At 61.6% G+C, this 15709-nt stretch overlaps 1 protein-coding gene across 2 annotated transcripts in view; it reads left to right on the forward strand.

The window, feature by feature from the left end:
- The first annotated feature begins 5788 nt into the window (after positions 1 to 5788).
- KCNH6 (potassium voltage-gated channel subfamily H member 6) overlaps positions 5789 to 15709 on the forward strand; it is a 33932-nt gene continuing 24011 nt past the window's right edge. For both annotated transcript variants that reach the window (XM_049800818.1, XM_049800820.1), the window contains exons 1-2: positions 5789 to 6099; positions 9300 to 9530. In XM_049800818.1, coding sequence (XP_049656775.1) covers positions 6024 to 6099; positions 9300 to 9530 — 307 coding nt within the window. In that variant the 5' untranslated portion in view covers positions 5789 to 6023. The remainder of the gene's footprint in view (positions 6100 to 9299; positions 9531 to 15709) is intronic.

The following is a 15709-nucleotide window of genomic DNA, read 5'->3' on the forward strand; positions in this document are numbered from 1 at the left end:
AGGTACCCCAGGCTTGCGGGGGGCTGCCCTGCACCACCCTGCCTGTGCACAAGGCTCTCAGAAAGGAGATTTGCTTTAAAATCACAGGAATTCAAAGCAAGAAACACCTTGGGTTCCCTTTGCCAGCTCGGGCACCCTTTGGGCACTGCAGAAACCCAATTTCCTTTTTTTTTAAGGTTCATTATCTGCTGCAGGAAGGTGGCTGGGGGGGGGGGGGTTCCCACACCCTGCGGCCCCTTGGTGCTGGCGGGGGCCCAGCCAAGCCAGGTCTATTCTTAGGCGGCGGGTGGCCGGGCAGGAGCAGGCAGGGTGCACGGGGCCGCGTTCCTCGCATTCCCCTTCTCTGGGGACAAGGAGCGCCTGGAAATATGCAGCCAGAGCTTGGCAGCATCCAGGGGCCATCAGCGGGGGCCACCCCGGGCAGGGGAGATGGGGGAAGGCAGTGTGGGGGTGTCCCAGGGGACAGCAGAAATGTCGCAGGGCTGTGGTGAGCCATGGTGGGGACTGGGGACTTCCACGGATTCAGCCCCCTGCGAGCTCTGGCTGGCACCATCCTTCCCTCCCTGCTGCTTGAGAAGGGCTGAGGGGGGTAAAGGTGAATTAGGGGGTGAGGGGCAAGTGGGGCACCTTAAAGTCATCCCCCCCAAGCAAGCTCAGACTCCCCCCAGCCCCATGGCTTAGCTAGAATTCCCTACCAAGGGGGACAGAGGCCAGGTCCAGCCCAGATGACACCCTTACCCTCCTGATGTCCTCCACGCTGGATGGAGGGGTGCCACCCACCCCTGTGGACGCATTACACCGGGCACCCACCTGGGTCCCACACTCACCAGGGGATGCACCCAGGGTTGCGAGCTGGGCTGACCCCCTCCCCAGCCCCGCAGAGACCCCAACCTGCACGGGCAGCATCCCCCCATCCCGCTTCCCCGGGATGCCTCAGCAACAGGATCCCAAAAGAGGTTCTGCCCATGTCCCCATGCTGGTGGGGACCATCCCCAGCCCTCAGGGGCTCCCACTCGAGCTGACACAGTCCTTGAGCCGACGCAGTCCTCAAGCCGAGGTCTCGCAGGCGGCGGGGAGAGAATTGCCGCAGACTGAAAGTGCTGCAGCCCCGAATGACGGGGGAGCGTGTGGCCAAGCCCTTGGCACTCGGCTCCTCTCCCCCCATGCCCAGGAGGGTTTCCAGCCAAACAGACCCGCTCCAGCCGCTGCCAGCACCCCCCTCCCGTGGCCGCATCCTGCCCTCCCCGGCCTTCCCTGCAGCATTGCCGTGAGTTATTGCAGCTGCCTGCTTGCCCCATCCATCCTCCCGGCCCCAAGGACTGCGGGTGAGTCACGAGCCTGCCCCGTGCCTCAGTTTCCCCTGCTGTGTGGCAAGGACGGGCAAGGTGCCGGTGTGGCTGCTGTGAACCAAGAACGCCACATCCCGGAGCAGAGTCCCCGGCGGCTTTTCCTGCCACTTCTGAGTGGGAAGTGGCTCTTGTCGGGAAACAACATCCGTGACTTGGTTTAATGTCACCGAGTCCTTCCCAGGTTTGCAGCCTCCTACCGGGCCTCCCCTGAGATGGCGTGGTGGAAAGCCCAGGCTGATGAGGGTTAATTTTGGCTGCACATTTAACCATTGTTTGTTTTGGGTGGTTGGGGTTTTTTTTTATATATATTTGGCAAAGAAACAGTGCAGCGGTGAAAGCCTGGAAAAATACGTCAGGATTTGGAGTGGTGGGGTGGAGGAGGGAGCCAGGACAAGGAGCATCCTTCCCCCTGAAAAATCCATTTACTGCCCAAATTCCTCCCTCCCCTGTCACATCCCTGGAGCATCTTCCAAAAGTGAAGGGCAAAGCAGGGGCATGAACCGTGCCAGGCAGCCAGGACACCTGAGCCTGTCTGGGGACGGCCCTGGTGGCTGCAAGAAGCTTTGGGGACCACGAAAGCCCCGTCTCTCCCTTCCCGGCTGTGTTTGCAGTGCGGCTCTAATTACAGAAATGTAGAGAAATGCCGTCTCTGGTTGGCAAACATTTCTCCTGGCAAGCGCCAGCCAGCAGCTGCCGTGCTGGGATTCGAGTGGGTGCCCGTCCCCTCCATCCCACACCTTCCACCCCAAATCCGCACCCCATTTCACAGCTGTACCCCCTCACCCAACGTGCCTGTGCCTGCCCGGGGCAGCCCCTTGCCAGGTGGGTGATAATTTCCTGCACAGATTATAATTCCCTGCACTCCCAGGTGGCTCCTTATGGACTTGTGCTGCAGGAGCGGGGAGGGGGAGGACACCCTTGGGAAGCACCCAGGTCTCCCTTGCCCTGGAAATCGGGTGGTTTCCCACTGATTTCCCAGGATGTGGGAAGGAAGGAAAGAAGGAGAAAGGAGCAAAACCTCAAAAACACTTGAGGAGGAGGAGAGGAAAGAACTGAGCGAGGGAGGAGGAGGAGAAGAGCAGGGCAGGGAGAGAGAGGATTACTGCTTGGTTGAATTAGAGGGAGCCCTTCAGCTGCCTTGAACAGCAGGAGAATTTGCCCAGAGACCCCAATTCTTCCTATTTGGGATAAAATGTAAGCACAGGATTAACTGCAAGCATATGCTTAAGACCCAGGGAATTGAAAGAAGTCTGGGCATAAAGTGCTCCAAGGAGGGCAGGGAGGCAGGTCATGGACCAGCAGCCTCATGGATGATCCGGCTCTGTCGGGTTGCACTGGAAAGACTGGGAGAACCGGGGGGGGATTGGAAGAGCCATGGGGGCACTGGGAGTCTCCTGGAGCTTAGTCAATAACAACGTGAAAGGGAATGACATGACCCAGCTCCATCAGCTAGGGCTGTATGGGTAGGAGAGGCTCTTCCATCAGCCATGTGATGGGATGAGACTCCCTGGCAAGAGAAAGGGGGATCAAAGTGGCCCCACTGCCATGCCTAGAGCAGGACAAGCCTTCCTGGGGTCACTCCACAGATCCAGCACTGGCAGAGGGGCTGGGGAGGCCGGGGCTCTGCCCTGCCCCATGCCCAAAGCCCCGCTGGTGCCCCTGCACTCCCCTCTGTGGACCTGCTCCCCATCGGGGAGGGCTGCGAGCCGACACGTGCCTTTATCATCAGACACATCCGTGTCCACGTGACGTGTCCATGAACATCCCGGACTGATTTATGGGATGAGAGGAGGGCAGGAGGCCAACCTTAAATCCTGACTGCCTGATGATTAATAATCATAATTATGATCATATTAGCTGTAGTAATAATAGTTTGCTTTCCCTTGCAGAACTGGTCATCCAGGAATCTCAGAGCGGTTTCACAAGGCCGAGTGACCAGCGTCCCTATTTTCTAGCGAGGAAATTGCGGCACAGAGCTGTCTCCCTCGAGTCACCCCGTATATCAACAAGAAAACAGAGAAGGCAGGAGCCTGGACTCCGTGTCCCTCTCCCTCCCCCATGCTATTAAGCTGCATCTGTGTAATATAGAGCAAAACATCCTCCACGACTCGCAGTAAATCACGGCGGAGGCAGTGTGCAGAGTGGATGGGGGGAGATAATGGGTTTTTCACCCTCTTCAACAATAGAACAAGTTTTTCTCCACTGGGGAAGACTGACTTCTATGAGAGACGGAGATAAAAGCACCACCAGGGCTCTCAAATGGCCCTGAAAGGGCACCTGCCTTTACTCACCCACTTGCATTGCTGGCCCAGGGACAGGAGGCAACTCCAGCAGGCAACGCAGCGGGTCAATTGCCCCATGGGCACGGCCTGGTCCCCATGGGTAGTGCTGAGGTGCACTGGAATATTAATTGAAAACCCCAGCAAAACACTCCGGCTGATGATAATGGACCATAATCCTCTTAGACCAATTTCATGCCTGAAAAATTGTGCATAACAAAATAATAATAGAAAGCCCCTCAGTGGACATTGTCCTTAGCAGTAGGCCCGGGAGAAGAGGGCTGGCCAGAAGGGATTTCTCGGGAAGGAAAGGGAGCTGGTCTCCTTGGCCTTCACCCCTGAGGAGCACAGAGAGGTGGGCAGAAGAAGACCTGAACTTGGGGCTAGGTCTGAACATCTGCTCTAGCAGGGCAGCATCGCCGTGGGACCCCTAAGTCCCCCCTAGACCTGGGTACCCACCAGGACCCCAGTACCCAAAGGACCCCTGGGACCTCCTGTGACCCCAGAACCCCAGGACCCTCCATGTCCCCCAGGGACCCTCCGTGCTCTCAGACCCCTCTGCCAGCTAACACCCCCCCTCCCATGCCAAGCCCCCCACCATACAAGCAGCCAGACCCCCCACCCCCCCCCTCACCCTCCCGCCCGGCCCTTCAGCACCGCCGCGAGTGGACAGCGCCGGGCGCGGGGCCCCGCCCGGCCCGCGGCACCCGACCCCCCCCGGCACCCCGGGACCCCCCCGGGAACACCCGGACCTCCTCCCCGCCACCCCGAGACCCCCCCCTCGGGAACACCCAGGCTTCCTCCTCGGCACCCCCCAGCACCCCGGCCCTGCACCCCCTCTTCCGTGCCCCTGCGCCCCATCTTCCTCCCCCGGCTCCCCTTACTCTGCTCCCCCCCCCCCCCCCCCCCGTGCCTACCGGCACCCTCTGCCCTGCTGCACCCCTGCACCCCCCCTCCGCACCCTGCACCCCTCAGCACCTTCTCCTTTGCTTCTGCACCCTTGCACCCACAGACACCCCCCCTCCTCCAACACCTCCACCCACCGGCACCCCCTCCTCTGCCTCTGCACCTCTGCACCCCCTCCTCCGCCCCCCCCTGCACCTTAGCACCACCTGCACGCCCCCCCCCCCCCCCCTCCACCCACCACCCCCTGCACCGCGGCATCCCCTCCTCTGCCACCCCCGGCACTCCAGCGCCCTCCATCACACCCTCCTCCACCACCCCCTGCACCCCATCCCCACCCTCCTTCGCCATCCCCAGCCACCCCCACCTCCCAGCCTCCCCCCCCAGCACCTCCTCCTCCAGCACCCCTCTCCAGCACCCCAGCACCCCATTCCTTCACCACCCCCTTCTCCAGCGCCCCAGCACCCTTCACCCCCACTCCCACCAACCCCCCCCCCCCCCCATCCCCAGCACATCCTCCTGTCCCAACACCCCAATCCTCCAGCACCCCCTGCCCCGGCCCCCCAAGGACCCCACCTCCACCCCCCCATCACCCCCTGCCCCAGGTCCCCAAGGACCTCACCTCCACCCCCCCCAAGAACCCCCAGACCCCAAGAACCCCACCTCCACCCCCATCACCCCCTGCCCCAGCCCCCCAAGGACCTCACCTCCACCCCCCCCAAGAACCCCCAGCCCCCCAAGAACCTCACCTCCACCCCCCCAAGAACCCTCAGCCCCAGCTCCCCAAGGACCTCACCTCCACCCCCCCAAGAACCCCCAGCCCCCCAAGGACCCCACCTCCAGCACCCCCAGCACCCACCTGCTCCCTCCCTCCCACCCCCCGCTCCGCCCCGGAGCACCCCCAGTCTGCGGGGCCGGTGCCAGGCGGTGCCGTGCCCGGTACCGGTACCGCGGGATGCCGGGGGGTACCGGGGAGACCCGGGGGGCTCCGGGGGGGGTCCCACCTCCCCGGCCGACAGCTGTTGCTGCTTCCAGCTCCCCCAGAGCCTCCGGCGGGCCGGGGCAGCGGTGACTAAGCACTTTGGGGATTTCTACTCTTATTATTTTCGTCTATTATTTTCTCCCCCTTTCAAGCGGGTCCACCCCCCCCACCCCCTACCCCCCCCTCCCTCCACACCCCCACCCCCCCTCTCCCTTCCCCACCCCTCCTCCTCCTCCTCCTCCTCCTCATCCTCATCCTCCCCGGCCGCCCCCGCCCGGAGCCGGGCGCGGCAGGGCGGGCGGAGGGGTTCCCCCTTCTGGCCACCGGGAGCATGGGAGCCCCGGACCGGCTCGGTTCCAGAGCTCCACCAACCCTGGGGGGAGAAGGAACGGGGTTGCGCCGTGCCGGGTGAAAGGACCCGAGAGCTCCCGGGATTGAATCGGTTTTTTCCCCACCGCCCCCGCCAGAAGAAGTTCTACCGCTCCCGGGAGCGCTCAGGACGGTGGAACCATGCCGGTACGCCGGGGCCATGTGGCCCCCCAAAACACCTACCTGGATACCATCATCCGCAAATTTGAAGGGCAAAGTGAGTACCGCACCCCCGGCCCTGCTCCCACACCCCCCTCCCCAAATTCCCCCCCCCCCCCCCACTGCGGCTGCGGGCGGCCCCCCAACTTCGGGGCATAGCGGGGAGCAGAGTTTTTTTTGGGGGGGGGGGAACACGGACAAGGGGGAGGGCAGAGTGGGACCACCCACAGGGTGTCCCCGGGGAAATGAAGGCCCCCCCTGTGACCTCCCGGGGGGTGAGGCGGGGGGGGGGGGGGGGGGGAGAGGGGTGGGCGACAGCCAAGCAGTGTCCCCGCGGGTATTTATAGACAGGGTGACACAAGGGGGACGAGCGGTCCCAGGCCGGTGGTCTCCCGGGGGCTGGAGACACCGCAGCCGCCCCCCCCCCCCCCCCCCCGCAGTCCCCGGGCTGGGAGGGGGGTCCCCGGGGTGACGGGGAGGGGGGTCTGGGTTGGCAGATTTGGGGGAGAGGGCTGGACGCCAGCACAGACGGGCTGGCTGCCTGTTTGCCTTCAACTCTGCGCTGCTCCGAGGCAGCCGTCCCTGGTGAAATGTTGCCATTTGCTGTTGCTCGGAGTAATCCCTTTATATGAATTTTTGGGGGCCGGTTTTCGTGTCAAATATAGCGAAGGGTTCGTGCGCATCGGGGAGCGCTGGGGTTTGCGGGCGGTGGGGTGGGGGCCGGGGGGGGGGGGGGGCGCTGCTGTCTGGGCACCCCGAGGGGCTGGGTCGTGTCCCCCCCCCCAGGGAGCTGTGGATGAGGGGAGGGGGGGACCCCAAAAGCTGTGTTCGGGGTTCTGCCGTGGGATACTGGGGCTGTGCACCTCCCACCGCCCCAGCTCGCTGTGGTTTTTCTCCAGTGTCTGAGTTTGCCAGGTGGGCAAACGTCCCTGGCGCTGCCACCCCTGCCAAATCTGCGCTGCCTGCCCCGGCAGTGAGTGACGTGACCCTGGGGATGGGAAGTGAGAAAAACTGTCCCTGGTTCCTATCAGTTCCCACTGAGAAGCGGCGGCTGGGGAGCAGCGGGGGCACACGACGAAGTGTGCCAGCGGAGAAGCAGCCAGGCCCCCTCGTCCCTGCCCGCTCCCTGCCTGCGCTCTGCCAGCCATGTCAGGCACCAGCTGGGCTCTGCCGAAACATCACCCCGCACTCCCCCGCGGCAGCTTCGTGATGTGACGGGTGTTGGGAGACACCAAACCAGCCCCCCTCCCCGGTCACATCGCTGCCACGGGTAGCGTGTCTTCCTCTGCTCATGGGTGCCTTCACCCCACCCCTGCAGCTCCCACGGGTGCAGCTGCGCCCGGTGAGTCCCCGCTGGAAAGGCCCAGCGCTTCCTTCCTAGGGCTGGTGCTGAGCCCTGGTACCGTGAGGGCAAGGGCAAATCTGCAGGTGAGGGCAGGGCAGAAAGCAAATCTGGGGTAAAAATACCCCCAGGGAGAGCTGGCTCTGCAGCTCCTTCCCATCCCGGCCTTGGTCACATCCCCTGTGCTCAGCACACAGCTTGTTTCGGCGCCCTGCCAGCCCCGTAAATCCTGTCCTGCACCAGCCCAGCCTGGATCCAGCCTGGATCTGGCCCACGGGGCTGGCGCTGGATGGGGAAACGTTCATCGCAGGTGGAGAGCGTGCTCCAGGAGCGGGGTTTGGGGGAAGGTCCCCTCCTTGTGCCACCTTCCAGGTGGCAGAGTGATTTAGATTAGAGAAGGATCGGGAAGAGGGAACTGGGAAACGTTTGGCTGTGGTGGTTTGTGCTGTTTGCAGCACCGGCGCCAGCCCTGCGTGGGAGAGGGAAAGGTGTCGGGGTGGGAGTCCCCCACAAAGGGCCACCAAGGGCTGTCACAGGGTGGGATGAAGCAGGAGAGCTCGGTACAGCATCCCTGGGGGCACTGGTTTTACTGGGAGGCATCCTCCAGAGCTGGGACTCTGCAGGTGACATTAAGGAGAGCCCCAATGTGCCGGGAAGGGGTCCCCCCCCACCCCGTTGAATCCCGGCGCTGGGTGCCGCAGCCGGGCGGACGTTTCTTCCCGCTTTTGGGTGAAATTCCCCACGAGGCTGGAGCGCAGCGGGGCTCTGGAGCGCGCAGGCTGCAGATGCCATTCCTGGGTAATCCAGGAGATTAATTGGGGTCTGGGCTGGGAGGCAGCCTCCAAACGGACCCTCCGCTCTGACCTGCCTCTGGCTCCAGTCCGGAGCCAGTGCCAAAAGCTGAGGGAGATGCTGCTGGGCGGGGCACGGCATCCATCACATCAGCATCCACAGCCCTCTGTCACATCCCAGCAAACCTGTCCCAGAGAGGGTCCTCCCCAGCCCAGCACCCCCCGATCTCCTTGGAAAAAAACCCCAAAACAAAACAAAAATCAAACCAAATCAAAGCTCTAGGCTGGGTCTCCCCCGGGATAAGGACGGAAGCGGTTCCATCTGGGCAGTGTTGCCGCACACCCCGGCACGACAGCGAGTCCGGCCCCAGCCCAGCCTGGGTGGCTGCAGCACCAGGAGGGGATGGGGAAGCACCACTCCCTGCCTCAGTTTCCCCTTTCCTCCACCTGAGCCCTTTTCTTCTCAAGCACAGGGGCCACGAAGCTCAGCGGGGTCTGGATTTCAGCTTTAGCCCGAAGGCACCATTATCCTATAAAACATTAGGAGATTCATTAGTGCGATGGGTTTCACCCAGCTTCCCACGAAGCCAAGCCTCACGCTCACTCCTCCTCTCGCCTCTTGCCTGACTTCAGTCAAATCTGAGCAAGGGTGGGAAGTCTCCGAGATAACTCAGGTCCCTGATAAGCTCCTGGGAAGGGATGGACGCTGCAGCTCTTCCCTCTGCCTGCAGTGCCGGTCAGGGACGGATTTCCCGTGTATGAGAAAGCAGCGAGTCCCCACACGCGAGCGGTGCGATGTCAAGGCTGCGTGGGTTGGCCCACCCCAGCAAAAACTGCCTTTACTGGGGACCCCTGCTTTGGATCCCCCTGTCCCCACGGTCACAGATTCACATGGAATTGGGGGAATTTTCTTTCTCTGAAGAGCAGGGCAGCACCCAGGGTGGTGTGGGCTGGAGCCACCCATCCTCCCCCCCAGACCTGTCATCGGTGTCCCCAGGGGGCCCATCCCTGCACAAACCCCATGGCAGGTGGCATCAAAAAGCCCAAGCACCCACCACCCACCCAGGCTGTCCCCCATCCCTGTGGGTCCCCCCCTAAGCCCCGTGCTCTCCTGCCTCCCCACAGACCGCAAGTTCCTCATTGCCAACGCCCAGATGGAGAACTGTGCCATCATCTACTGCAACGATGGCTTCTGCGAGATGTTCGGCTACTCCCGCGTGGAGGTGATGCAGCGACCCTGCACCTGCGACTTCCTCACCGGTCCCGACACCACCAAGAGCTCCATCGCGCAGCTCACCCAGGCGCTGCTCGGCTCCGAGGAATGCAAGCTCGAGATCCTCTACTACCGCAAAGACAGTAAGAGTCGCTTTTTGGGGTGATCCGGTGGTGGGAAGTGTCACCTGCCCGGGATTTGGGCTGTTGGAAGCCAGTGGTGGGAGGCGAAGGGAGTGTGATGCTACCAGGACATCGGGTTTGCACCCAGATCTGGGGCTTTGCCGAGGGTGAGTCCATCGTGGCTCCTGGCGGGATGGAGCTGTCTCTGCTGTCATGGGGCACTGGGGGCACTGGGACCTTGAATAATGGAAGTTGCTGCCAGATTATTTGGGAATCGGGTCATTTGTGAGACCTCGGTGATGCCTCAGAGCTCCCAGAGCAAGCGATGGCATCACTCATGGGATCCCTGCGTCATGAATAAGGATCCCATGGGAAGCCCATGGAGGAGCCGGGCTGGGACATGGGTCTCCTGGTCTGTGCTCTGAGAGGAGACGAGACAGACCCCCCCGGCTCTGCCAAAAGCGGGTGCAGGCGACGGCCTCAGAGCTGCCTTTCCAGTGAGCAGGATGCGGCTGTGCGTGCACAGATGGAATTACGTTAAGATGAAAATGAAGCTTTGATGGAAAATACTAGTGATTAGTTCTAATACTGCAGGAAGTTAAATAAATATTTAGTGCTTGATGCTGCAAACCAGCAATGGCCCGGGCTCCCAGGGGTGGGAGGAACGCAGATCGGGTGCTCGCTAGAGGTTAAAAACACTAAGTATTTCCTTTTTTCAACCTGTGGAGCTTTCCCATCGCTTTAGATTGCATTGATGGGGGCTTGGCCTGAGCAAGAGGCTGCACCCTGCTGCCGGCAGCTCCCGGGGCGGCGGGATGGAGGAGAAACAACTGAAAGTGAAGGGAAGGAGAAGGCAAGAGCCCTGGCTCCCAGCCCGGCACCCTATCTCCGGGGCTGGGACCTGGGTGTCCTGGCCTCCCTCCCAGACCCTATCTCCTGGGCTGGCATCCAGGTGCCAGCGTATCGGCCCCGGGAATTATCCGCTGGCAAGCACCCCTGCATGTTAACCCACACGGTTAACCCGGCGGGGCCGGACCCTGCGCGGTGGCAGGATCAGGCCGCTCACCATCCGCGTTTCCCGTATGATTTTCCTCCCATCCTTGCCAAGGGACCCGACCGAGTCTTTTCCCCGTTGGGCCAGTCCTGGGTGAAGCAGGGCTGGGAAGCGGTCCCAGGGTTGGGCTGCGAGCGTCCCCTCGGCCGCTGTGGTTTGCAGGGGGCTGGCTGGAGCCCAGCGCAGCCTGGGAGGCACGAGGAGAAGCGGGCACATGCCGTCCCCATGGTCCCATCCCAACGCCAACGCGTGGCCGTGGCAAGGACAGCGTGTGCAGCCCTGTTCGGCTCCCTCGGGATAGTTTCCCCATCCATCCCAGGGGACTGCTCAGCTGGGAGTCCAATCCAACATCATCCTCCCCGCTTTGAAGCGTTCCCGCCAGGCTCACGGGATGCTCGGTGCTCTCCTCGGAACCCTGCTCTTCCTCTAGGCCACGGGAAACTCTCAGCGCAGCTCTGAGCTGCTTTCTTCTCTTTTTTATTAAAAAAAAAAAAAAAACAGAAGGGGGAAAAAAAAAAAAAAAAAAGCCCAGAAGCAAGCCCTTCATGTCTATTTTTAAAACCCAGCCCCATCAGCAATATGCTTTCCAATTGTTTCCCCCCAGCACTCAGCCTGTGACCGCTCAGCCCATTATAAATGGGTCTTATCGGCAAAGAAAAGGCCTTCACATTATAGGGAGCTGCTGCTTAATTAGCCGGCGGAGGCTCCGAACCCGCCTGTCCTCCTTTTCATACCGGCAGCACCAATCTCCAGCCTCGACCTGCTGTTTATTACTGCGGTACTCCTGGCTCTGCAGCTCGCGGGGTTGTTTCCTCGCTTTTCTGGTTACCAGAGACAAATCTGCCTGTCAGAGCCCCCCCGGCAGGGCCAGGGTGGGATGGATGGAGGTAGGTGGGAAGGGGAGCACCCATGGGTGTCCGGGCAGGTGGCTCTACCCCTGCATAGGCAGGATGCTGTATGATGGGGTGATGCACGTCCCTGGGGACAGCCTTGCTGCTCAGTCCTCACCCCGATGCCCATGCTGTCATTAGCTAATTATAAAAGGAGCCACGGGTGCCGACGGCGAGCTCAGCTCTGGGTAGCCGAAATGGAGCCAAGAACCAAGTTCAGTTGGGGGAAGATGGGACTTGCCCAGCAAGGGCAGTTGTCCCTCCCTGCCACGGCAGCCCCAAAAAGGCCTTGGAAAGCGGGGAGTGCCCGGCCACGGCGCGTGCGGGCTCTAATCCCCCGCTCAAAGCCGGGAGATCAGTGAAAAGTTAATTTCCTTACAAGATGCTGCACAGCTGGGACTGCCCCAGCCAGGGGGGTCATTACGGGATCAGCTCCTGCCGGGACGAGGAGCAGCCACGGCCACCAGCCCCGGGGACACGCTACCCACGGTGTCCAGGGCTGAGCCGACCCCCCCTCCAGCATCCCCTGGAGACAGCACCGAGGGGCTGGCGGGGCTGAGCAGCCTCCAGGGTTGGTTTTTCTTTTCTCCCGGAGGGTGATGTGCTTTGCAGCGAAGCCACCGACGGAGAGCCTCCGGAGTCCCCGGAGCGGGACCGGTGGCCACAGGTGTTGGGCACCGCGGCGCTGGCATGGCCTGAGCGGCAGCAGCTGGCAGTGCCCGCCGAGCGCTTCGCCGTTAATCTGCATGAATGGGATGCTTATGAATATGGAAAGAGAGATGCGGGGCCGAAACAGCCGGAGCAGCTGGTGAGGCAGCCGCTGCCTGCAGCCCCAGCCCCTCCATCCCCATCCCCATCCCCTCCCCAGGCTGGTCCCCTCCAGCAAAAGCAGTTTGTGCTCGGTCCGCTGGGACTGGGGATTAGAGACCAGATCAGCCTGGCAAACTCATTACACCGGTGCTGTAAACTGGGATTTCCCCTGGGGGGCTCCAGGATGGGGGAGGTCACAGAGCGACTGGGGCACCCGGTGTCACCCAGGATGTCATCGTGTGTGTACCCCCCCGCGGCTCCCCGTGGGGTGCTTGAGCAGGCAACTGCAGGGCTGGCAGCTGGGCATGGGTCGTGGGGTGTCACTGCACCCAAAGGGGACAGAGGGACTCGTGGACATGTCCCCTCTGTCCCCAGCCCAGGGCAAATCCGTAGCACGGCAATCACCTCTCCGGCAGCTGCTGCCAGGCTGAGGCAGGCAGGGATGGATCCAGCCAAGGTTTCTCCGTACAGCTTTATAAACAGCAACCTGTGACGTGCCCGACGGGCTCGCTGGAAGCAGGAGGGCAAATCCCACCGGCAGCTGCTGGATCCTGGCACCGTCAGGGCTGGGGGGGCCGGTGCTGGAAGCCCCAGGGAACCTCTGCTGCTGCCCCCGTGGGTGGACAAGGCAGGACGGAGGGGACCTCCTGGGTGGCGGAGGAGCAGGGAGGCACAGCCAGCTGACAAAACCCCAACTCCAATTTGAGCTGTTTGCTTGTACAAAAACATGGGGTTTAAGCCAAGTTGCGGCCCTTTGCTTCGCGTTCCTTTAAGAGTCGGGCTCGGCAGAGCCGGGCTGTGACCTCGGGAAAGGGACAGACACCGTGGCCCAACTCCAGAAGGGGACTTATAAACATCCTGCCTCACAACGATAAATGCTCCGGTCCTGGAGATCCCGTGGTGTGGGGCCGATTCTGCCATCCCTGGCATGGCTGTGCCACAGCTCCGGCCACCCCCACTGCTCTGGCTCTGCCCCAGGGACAGCGCAATCGGGGCACAAAGCTGGAAAAGACACATTTTCCATCCTCTGCCGCTCCTTGGATGCTTTGTGCTTGGACCAGGTGTCCCATGAACAGAGGGACAGGCCTAGAGCATCCCCAGCACCCCCAGGGATGCTTCCCAGGAGGCTTTTTCCTGAAATCCCTGCCCCTGCAGAGTCCCCTATTCCCACCCCAAACCCTCCATCTCCATCCTCACCGGCTGTTGCATCCCTAGCGGGAGGTGGCCCCATGTGTCATGGGGACAGGGACCTTGGGATGGCCAGAGAGCCCCACGAAATGCTGTCAGCTCTGCAGCTTTGGCCACACAGCCCTGCACTAAGCTGGACTAATTCCTGTGGCCGGCGGGGATTTAGCAAGGGAAGGACCATGGGCCTGGATGCAGCCACTTGCTTCGCTTGCAGCAGAGGTTAAGCTGCATTTTGCCAACTCCCTGTATTGATCCGGGACCCTTTTTGGCTCCTGGGGATCAGAGCACCCCCAAAACATCCCGCTGGGCTTGGGGACATCCTTCTTGCAGCCGTGTTGTCTGTGGGTACCTTTGGTCTCCCGACTCTCCTGGCTTTCCCTTCTGCTGCTGGTTCTGACCAGCCAGCTCCCCGCTAAGTGCAGAAATCCCTGCTATTCGTCACCACCCAGGGGTAACCTCCATCCCGCCGCTGTTACTTAATAAGGTCATTTTAGCAGTTCAGGGGTTGCTGCAAGGAGCGTTTTTCCCAGTCTGGTGTCACAGCGGGTTTCAGTCTCCCGATGCCCCGTTTGGATGTGGAGAGAGGGGCCAGTGCAGACCTCGTGGTCCACATCCCCTCCCAGCGCAGGGCGATGCAGACGCAGGTGTGGGGGTTCCCCAGCACCCATCGCTCACCCCAGACCCCAAGGGACACCCATTCCCACTGGCTCAGGATAATTTTCCATCCCGCCTTGAGGATTTGCTTTAGTGCCTCCCAGCAACCTGCGCTTCCCTTTGAAGTTCCTACCGCACCGCGACGCTGATTTATCCCCAGACGGGACCAAGGCTCAGCCCTCCTGAGCATCAATCCAGGTGGGCCAGCCAGCCCCGGAGCACGGCTCCGTCCCCATCCCTGTCCCCTCCGTGCCCTTCCCAGCCCCTCTCCTCCGCTCCGTTATATAATACCACTATAGATTTAGCCACTCTGCCATGAGACCCTGCAGATTAAATCTCCCGGCCGGGGGGAGGGAAGGACTCGGTAAGAGCTCCGAGGACAGATTAATAGCTTGCTTTTTTAATATTCATAACAATACTGGTTTGTGTCCGGCTCTCGGAAACTCCCGTGTCCTGTTGATTAGTTTAATACTGATGATACCGACCAATGCATTAACCACTGGTGGCCGCGGAGGATAAGAGGGCCGGGGAGGGAGGGCCCCCGACGATGACATTTTTAATGTTATTAAGTGCTCGCTTTTATCAAGGTCAGAAGCCAAGATAGGTTAGAAAGCACAAACCTCCGAGCGCTCGGCTTGGGGGAGGTGGGCTGGGTGCTGGGAAGATCAAACCCAGCCCAGGGTTTTAGGGAATGAGCTGGTTTTCCAAGCCCACGCAAACCCATCGTATTGGGTGTGGGACCCTCCAAAACAGCATCCACGTCGCATCCCTCCTGCTGAGCCCTTTCCGCAGCCCCTGGGCTGGGTTTCGCCCCGGACGGGCTTGCAGTCAGCCCCACGGCAGCGGCCACGGAGCACAGGCAGGTTGCGAACGCCCCCGGGGCTCTTCCAAGAGATCATTTGGCGGCTGGATAAAATTAGATGGATGGAGACAGATTAGCTGAACAGCTGAAGGGAAGAGTCGGGCAGATGGATGGGGACAGTCGATCGAGGAACGAGGACGGGAGTGCAGGGCTGGGGTCCCTCCTGGGGCCGGCTCAGCCCACCAGCACCGCAGCAGGTCTGGGGTGCCTGGTTTTTGGGGGGAAGGCTCGGTTTTTGGCAGAGCCCAGGCTGGCTCGCCGCAGGGAAATCGAGTCAGGGCAGAGGGTGCCAGGGGTATCCCAGCTGCAGCCTCTTCCCAGAGCTGGCAGTACCCCAAATCACAGCTGCCCAGACACCCCAAATTCTGGGGGACTGCCTTGTCTTTGGGCCAGGCTTAAGGGAACCCGCTGCTCCCGCTCCTGGCCCCAACACTCCGTCATCCCCTTGACGCCATCCATGCTACGGGGTGCGGGTCTGAGCCGGGCACCGAGCTCCTGGCATGCAGGGCTGTGCCTGACAGGGGTGCTTTTGGGGTGATTCCCCTGGTTTTGGAGGGTCCCATACCCAATTAACTTTTGATCAGCCCTGAATCGGTCAGGCATTTGGACTAGATGAGCGTTGTAGGTCCCTTCCAACAGAAATCGTCTATTCTATTTCATTTAAGAAGGGATCAGCATGGGGGCTCGCAGCAGCATCGGCCAGGGCTGCTCAGGCTCAGCACCTCCCAGATTTGCAGGATCA

This window comes from Accipiter gentilis, chromosome 5 (assembly GCF_929443795.1).
Source record: "Accipiter gentilis chromosome 5, bAccGen1.1, whole genome shotgun sequence".
Lineage (NCBI taxonomy): Eukaryota > Metazoa > Chordata > Aves > Accipitriformes > Accipitridae > Astur > Astur gentilis.